The sequence below is a fragment of the Magnolia sinica genome, chromosome 14 (assembly GCF_029962835.1).
Source record: "Magnolia sinica isolate HGM2019 chromosome 14, MsV1, whole genome shotgun sequence".
NCBI lineage: Eukaryota > Viridiplantae > Streptophyta > Magnoliopsida > Magnoliales > Magnoliaceae > Magnolia > Magnolia sinica.
The window spans coordinates 49,067,115-49,075,363 of record NC_080586.1 but is presented as its reverse complement, the minus strand read 5'-3'; the positions used below and the strand labels follow the sequence as shown (position 1 = coordinate 49,075,363).

The 8,249-nt window shown below is 36.7% G+C and overlaps 1 protein-coding gene across 25 annotated transcripts; it reads right to left on the bottom strand.

Moving 5' to 3' along the window:
- Positions 1 to 523: 523 nt before the first annotated feature.
- LOC131225613 (uncharacterized) lies at positions 524 to 6,201 on the bottom strand. 25 transcript variants are annotated; one of them, XR_009161424.1, is made up of 8 exons: positions 5,597 to 6,201; positions 5,342 to 5,468; positions 3,239 to 3,316; positions 2,554 to 2,624; positions 2,248 to 2,399; positions 1,346 to 1,430; positions 1,118 to 1,230; positions 524 to 909 (listed from the first exon to the last, which is right to left on the bottom strand). XR_009161424.1 is itself a non-coding variant. In XM_058221171.1 (5 exons), the coding sequence occupies exons 1-5, from the start codon at positions 5,727 to 5,729 to the stop codon at positions 885 to 887; spliced, it is 471 nt and encodes a 156-aa protein (XP_058077154.1). In that variant the 5' UTR covers positions 5,730 to 6,201; the 3' UTR covers positions 524 to 884. The 25 variants fall into 25 exon arrangements, 6 of the variants coding, with proteins under 6 accessions (XP_058077154.1, XP_058077156.1, XP_058077153.1 ...); XR_009161426.1 differs by lacking the exon at positions 1,346 to 1,430; XR_009161411.1 differs by lacking the exon at positions 524 to 909 and having other exon boundaries at positions 925 to 1,230.
- Positions 6,202 to 8,249: the final 2,048 nt, after the last annotated feature.

The window sequence follows — 8,249 nt, the reverse complement described above, 5'->3', positions numbered from 1 at the left end:
AGAAAGAATAGCAAAAAGACACAAGATAACAAATCTGTCTTCCCCGACCTTCAAACAGCTGCCCCATTAAGGAAACATATTAGCTATAGAACCTTGCATCACCCATATGCCCATAGTTACCTGAATCGCAGTTTTTTATTTTCTTGGAAGATAACAGCAAACATATTACTTGCCACCCAACCATTAGCAAGACCTGTCACTCTCAAACCCACCCAGCCCAAACGGTGGCATATCGGTTGGTCCATTTGAGCATGGGAAATTGGGCCACATCCTCTCTGCTAAACACAGCTATTTTTTTTTATTTTATTTTTATTTTTAATATACAGAGAACTTTGATAGCACAATAGTTAATACACAACCAATATGACATTGCACATGTACCATAGAACTAAAATTAAACCATTCAAATTTTTAGCCATAATTTAGGTGAAGCATATACCAAAAATTATACTGATTTGATTATATAAATAGTTGATTGGTGCATTTAATCCACAGTTAGAAACCTACCTAGTACCTGTCTCTAAAAATTTCCGTCAGGCTATGACCAAAAGTAAATCAATAACAAATAAAAACCCCAATCAGACTGAACCAATATTTTGGACCACACATTTCATAAGAGCATCTAAGCTCTCCTATGACAAAAGAGGATCATCACATTGGCCGAATTGAATTAGACTCCTCTCAAAAGGGAAGGCATGAAGCTCATAATAAATTACACAGATTTATTTTTATTTTTTTTTCCTTTTTGAAACTAATAAATTACACAGATTAGATGAATGCTGATACTAGTGAGCACATACATGCTGTCTCTGAACCTGGAATGCCCTCAACTTGCTATCGGATAATGCATTATTCTTGGTAGCAGGAGTTGCACTTTGTGGCACCTATAGAAATTGCCCTTCCTAAGGCCTCCAACATAAGGTAAAATTGGACACAAATAAACAATTAGACAATAATATAAAATAATTTAATCTTTGAACCTACAGTTTTGCCTTTGGACTCTTCATTCTCATGGTGACCATTCTCCAATTTCTGGAAGTAAAGAAATCCTAGGATAGAACCATCCTGAGGAGAACCATGAAATAAAGATTTGAACTAATCCAGAACTCATACACACCTTCATTTTTGGAATTGACAAACGCCCTGACATTGGGTTTTACAGGTGTTTTTAACAAGGCCTGCTGCCCTAGAATATCCATGGTCTCCATGTCCAAGAGCATTTCTTCTAGTCTGTGACAAAAAGTAAACAATGAATTTCAATTAAAAAAAGGACAATCATGCGAAAGAAACAAGAGAACACTAAAATAGTTAAGTCTTCTTATTATTTAGAAATGGCAGTCCATACTTGTATGACTATAATATGGAGAACCGCCTGAACGAGACAGTCCATACTCGTATGGACTCGTATGCATCGACCAATATGCATTTTCCTGCATAGGTACCCAAATATTCTACAAATTAGAAGCGATCTTAAGATGGCAAGCTATGATCCAACACAGGTTCTTCAAACCTTGATACCATTTGAATTCCTATGTGGGCCCAACTGTGCCCACCTATAATCACAGGAAAGGCATGGGATGATTCAAAAGAGGTGAAAGAAAGGAGATGCTCACCCCATCCTTTTCATCCCAAAGGGAGTATGCCTGAAGAAGAGAATAGGAACAGTCCACCATGGACTGTACAAGGCCCCAATGTCACCCTGATTAGGTGATCCATTCAGTTAAGGGCCTGCAAAATGAGTCATAAAACCATTTTTACTCAAATATTGTTTGGTTGTGATTACCCATTCATGGATACTTTTGGCACATGTTCAAAATCTACCAAGCATTCCTCCTATCACATTGTCATTGTTGATCATAGGTGGGCCCTATTGGAGCCCAAACAGGAATTCAAACCATAATAAGGTATAAAGAATTTGTACCAGTAATAGCTTTTAAGACATGGGCTAACTTTAGAATAATAAGATTAGGATGACAATTTTATGAGAAAATAAAATGCAGTTACTTAGAAAACTAATGAAATATAGATTAAAGTTGTCAAATTTCCCAACCATTTTCTATGCATCAAAGAAAAGAAAATTTTCAACATTATCATCAAAACATAGATAACTCACACATGTTTCCGCATTTTAACATAAATTTTCGACAATTTAAAACAAAAATGCTTTCACATGTTTAACATCTCCGAAGAGCAAAGAACAAAAGTTTATAATCAGAGGAAAGAATCTTGTAATATTTCAAAAGGAACCTGATCCTGCAAGGCTCCTGCAAGAGCAAAATCCGCTTGAATATATCTAAGGCCTTCAAACAATTCCAGGAAACTCTCAGTGATGGTGAAAGGAAATCCAGTATCTATGTAATGGACCTCCACCTGCCGGTTGCTGTTCATTTCAAATTGCTCTGTTATTTCCCAAGAATTGTACAAAGAGAGCTTAGAAATATCAGAAGTTATGAATGACAAGGCAGAAACGGCTGAATTTGAAGGAGGGGGGTTTAAAATGAAAAGAAGCTTAAATGAAAATCAAAGGGCCGAAATAAATCAGCAAAAATTTACCGTTGATAGTCAGAATCTCAGGAGTATGTATTCATTCAGGACCATCTACCTGCAAGAGAAGCAAAATGCCCCTGCTTATAAGCATACCAAATTCAATATCAAATTCATTAAATTAAGTGCCTTCATAGGTATAAGCATAAAATAGGGATGTTGGGCACTACATAAGCCTTCATATCCCTTCTTGCTACAAGGATACTAAGTAGCAACAACTCTTTAACTACCAAGATTTAGCCATATTGCATTTTTAGTTTGCCAATGAACAAAACCAAGGGCAATTTCAGAAGGCAGAATTATTTAACTATAGAGAAGTCAGCTGGTCATAACTAGAACACCAGAGACTCGGAGAGTATTTTTGTTACAAACAATATATTCAAAAAAAAAGAAAAAAAAGAAAAAAAAAAAGAAAAAAAAAAAAGGGAAGTAACAGGAGAAAGTAGACATGATTACTTGAATGCTTCATTATCATTATATATATATATATATAATGATAATGAAGCATTCAAGTAATCATGTCTACTTTCTCCTGTTACTTCCCTTTATATATATATATATATATATATATATATATATATATATATATATATATATATATATATATATATAAAGCAAAGGATGACCAGGTCAAAGCCAGAAATTTTGTTTCTTGTTCAAGACATCATCTCAATATAAAATCATAAATAAATACTTACAATAAGCATGATACCATATGCATGGATATTTTGATTTGCAGTATTTGATTCACAAGTAGTCAACTTGAAGCACCCTGCAGGAGATTCATTATGAAGTTCAGTTGACAATGGTTAAACAGTGTTAGCTGTAAGTGTCCAATTGAGAGCATTCATTATGTCTGAATATGAAATTTGGTGAAGTAAATGAAAATGAAGCATCTCTTTATATTTGATGTGAATAGCACAGAAAAAGTAAACTAAATTAGAATAATGACTTCTGCATATAATAAGTCATGGTTTCCAGGCTGAGAAACAGATGTGGCAAGAAACATCCAATTTTACAGTATTTGTCATAGCAGTTATGCAAATATGTGAAAATGAACATTGGGGAAACAGGAAGCAAGAAATTCAGGTATGCAATTGGAAACATGTTCACCATAACTATATAAGAAGATCTAAAGACAAATGTAAGTGCAAACATGTGGGTATAACAAACTCAACAATTCCAACATTTTTTGGCGAAATAAAAACCAAAATCAGGAAGTTGAAATGGGCCACAAAAATGTATCAAAATGAGAAATGATCTGATAAAGCAGCTGTATCAGAAGTTATGATACAGCCATTTTCCTGCTAACGTGTTGCATGTGTGCTGTACTTGTGCATGCTTGGCACGTGTGAAATGCTACATGCTCAACATGCACTTGTTTGACATTTGTGTGTGGGTCGGTTGGGGGCACCACTTGGTTACAATCTATATGCACATTTGTGACACGTGTGCAACCATCTCTCTCTTGAGCATGCACACAAGCACAACATGTGCATGTTTCACACCTGTGCATCGATCTTATGTTCTCTTGGGCCTGTTTGGATACTACGAAATAAATACGAAGTTATTTTTCTTAAATAAGTTAGTTTGATCATTAAAGTTAAGTAATTAGCTATTTAGAAAAAAAAAATTATTTATATAAGTTGTTTTTTATTGCTTTTCAACTTCCAAAAATAACTTATTTCCTTCATTCTCATTGTAACATATCAAGTTAGAAAATTATTTAAAAGAATATGCTTTCCGTGGTCATGAATCCCTCCAAGTTCATGATATTGGAAAATCATCCAATGAATGGATAAATGATCTAATGAGCTCCTCATAATGATGGCCTATATTGAGGTGGCTCCACATGATGGACAATCAACATCAAAGGTCTGCTCCGCATGACCGAAAAAATCCAGGTCCACTCATCAGGCAAGCCACACATGTCCGTTGAATGTGAACCACTAGACACCAATCCATTGCTCAAGTGGCAAATTGAGTGAAGATAAAGATCATTTTAACACTAGGTATCGATTCCCAAGTGGGGTGAACTAACAATGGTGTGTGTACTAACAAGCTAACAAAAATAAAATTAAAAAAAAAAAAAAAAAAAAGAATGTGAACCACTAGCAATTTCTTGAACCAGCAAATGAGTACATCCAGAGCCACGATATCTTTGGCTAACTAAAAAAAGAATGCGAACCACATGATGATCTTTGGCTATAACTAAAACAACAGCAACAATACATTTTCAGTGGGAAAAATAATGACTATTGGAAGGTTCGAGTCATCCAATCTCTACATTTCCAGCCTTTGGTGCATCCATGTGCCGGTCTGCCCGCTAAACAGTCCTGATCACCACCATACACATTTCCCTGTATATGTTGGGATGACACTGCATGGAACGTCTATGAAGCACATCATGGTAGTGTTTCTCTTAAACAAATAGACATTCTAAAGCTCAGAAGACCACGTCTCCATTTAAAGATCGCAAGTATGGAACATCTTTTGTAGCATCTACTCAATCTGATGTTAGAACAGTTCTATTTTTGTGTACGGTTGGTAACTGATCTATAATTTCTCTATTTTTTCAGTTGGGCTACAACAACATTAGTTAATAGAAACGAAAGAGCATCATAAATTCATAAATACAAGTTGTGGCAAATGTGGGCCAGATCGCTACTTTTTCCACAAATTTTGATTAATTCCAATATGTAAGTACTAAAACAGCCTAAGCACTTCAAGAACATTTTATCACCAAACCAATGAAAATTATACAATTTATAAACAAAGATCAAAGAGCACTTCTTACAGGTCCCTAACAATCTGATCAAATACTTTCTTCATAGTCGCAATAGATGAAATGAACTTTCTCTTCAAGAGCAAGTCCCCTGAAACTCTTTTTATATACTCTAGCAAAGAAACCTGCAGATCCTCACCTGAATGGAAGATATCTACATTTAAGAAAGCATCAAATAAATGAAAACTGCTTGCAAGAATCTAACAAAAGCATGATCTCCGGGAATCACAAAGGCAAAAGACTAAGAGAAGAACGAAAGACATGTACCGATGGTGGACAAATGCCTTATGGAACATTGGACGAACTTGATAGACCAAATACCATGTAGATATAGCAGCATGTTGATAGCCACTGACATCACCTTCTGAAGTAATGGCACTGCTCGAGCTCGGGTCTCCATCTTCACTTACCAAATCCGACATGACCCAGACCCGACATATGCTCAGATCCGTCACCATCTCTGATCTGCCAGTGTTACAGATCCGGCATCAACTCAGACCTATCATCTCTGCTCATGAAACCCACCACCGTCCCCTCATTGAAAAATGCAAACCCATCTCTCCTTGGTCGCAACCGATGAAAACCTGTCCTCATCCAAACCTTCGACCATTGATGTCGCCCATTGCAATCCGATCAAGCAGGATCCACCCTCATTGTAGTCCCCTCAAACCCATCAGGTCAGGCCACTGCCCAAATCCAACAGCCCCCGAAATCCTTTCCGCGTCCGCCATTAGAACCCCTTTGAACCTGTGCCACTGCCTCCTCTTCTCTGTCGGAATCGTCACGTGCAAACCCGGAGAGCGAGGGAATGAGAAAGGGAGACGAAGAACGAGGGACTGAGAAAGGGGTTTTGACGGAAAGAGTTTCGAAGGGGAGAGAGGGTGAGAGAGGAGAGAGCAATTTACGGAAAGGACGCGGATTGCGTCCTACCCCTGCCCGGGCGACCTGTGGGGCCTATCATGATGTAAGTGTTTTATCCACGCCGTTAATTGCTTTTCTCAGATCACTTTAAGGTATAGTTGTTAAACTGAAGCAGGTACAGGGCTCCAGTGGACCACACCAAAGGAAGCTGCACTGATGATGACAACCACCGTTGAAACTTTTCTAAGGACCACCGTGATGGTTTTTTACCATCCAACATATTCATAAGTTCATTTAGACGTGGAAAAATAAAAATAAAAATAAAAATAAAAATAAAAAATCAGCTTGATCGGAAACTTCTCCATCTCCCAAGAATTTTTTAATAGTGGACGTTCAATCCCCACTTTGTGGTCACTTAGGCACCATAACTGCCTCATTTTTTGACTCATATTTTAAAATAATACGAGAAAAACGATGAACAGCTTGGATAAAACACTTACATCACAGTGGGCCCACAGAGGGCGGGGGTAGGATGCAATCCGCGTCCTAATGGAAAGTACTGAGAGGGAAGCGGGGCAGGAGTCGCGCGAAGACGGGCATTGCAGCTCCTCGAGCTCCGATTTGTACGAACGGTTAAAAAGACATGAAAGTTACATGCCCAAAAATGATGTATTTATTACATCCACACCATTCATCTATTTTGTGAGAGCATTTTAAAGCATGATATCAAAAATGATTCATATCCAAAGCTTAATGGACCACATAGCAGTGGGGACAATGATTCTCACCATTAAAACATCGTAAGCCCACAATTGTATTTATTTTCCATCCAATTTGATCATAAGGTCACATAGACCTAGATGAAGAGGAAAAATAAATATCACAATCGATCAAAACTTTTGTGACCCCAAAAGGGTTTCAATGGTAGACGTTCAATCCCCCATAGCCTTTTGCAGTGTGGTCCACTTGATCTTTGGTTCTATCTTATTTTTCTGTTCAATATTTAGGACAAGTTTGCCCAAAGAAATGACGGTTGGGATACAACACATACCTCATGACGGGACCCACAGAACTTGGTAACGTCAACACCAGCCGTATTGCTAGTGTGCAGTACACCAGCCAATCAACTTGGGAGAGGTGGCATTTAGTCCGTGCTATGTGAGGCTCACCATAATCTATGTGAGTTATCCATGCCATTCATACGTATCACAGTATCATTTTACCTAAAAGGGACATATCAAGTGCATGGTGTTGATGTTCTACACACATGATGGTGGGGCCCACACAGATTGACCTCATGAGAAGTTCCCATGAAATCGGCCTTATAGTACCATTTCACTATTTAAGTAACTCCTTCATGGGTGTTATCCTAACCATGTAGAGCTTACCTTAATATATTTTGTGTATATCGATACCGTCCATATATTTTTCCATCATATTTTAGGAGGTGATTCCAAATCATAAAAACTTGGTAATCTCAGGTGGGTCATACCAATCAAAACAGTGATAAATAACTATTATAAACCTTTTGAAGGCCATAAAAGTTTTGGATTAATTTGATCTGTGTAGTTCCCCTTCATCCGGATCTTCTTTACATTATTAACAAGTTGGATTGCAACTAAACACTATTAAAATCCTATGACGGGCTCTTTATAATTTTTAATGGCAAGGCATTATATTACCACTCTCTCCCGTGGTGTGGTCCACTTAAGATTTAAATCTACACTTTTTTAATACCCCGCCCAAAAATGGACCAGAGAAACATATGAACGGCATGGATATACAACACATCATCAAAATCTCACTTTTGTTATCGAACTTTTCAAATTTTTTTTTTTTTTCAAAATACAAAATCTCAATTTCTTTTTCGAAAGATTATTTTTTTTTTCAAAGTAGTCAAAATTTTCACAACTTTTTAATATTTTCAATTTTCTTTTCAAAATATCATTTTTTGGAAATCTAATTATTTTTAAAAATTATCAACTTTATTCCAAGTTCTTAATTTTTTTTTTTCAAAATCTCAAATTTTCTCAAACTTTGTTAATTGTTTTTCTAAGCT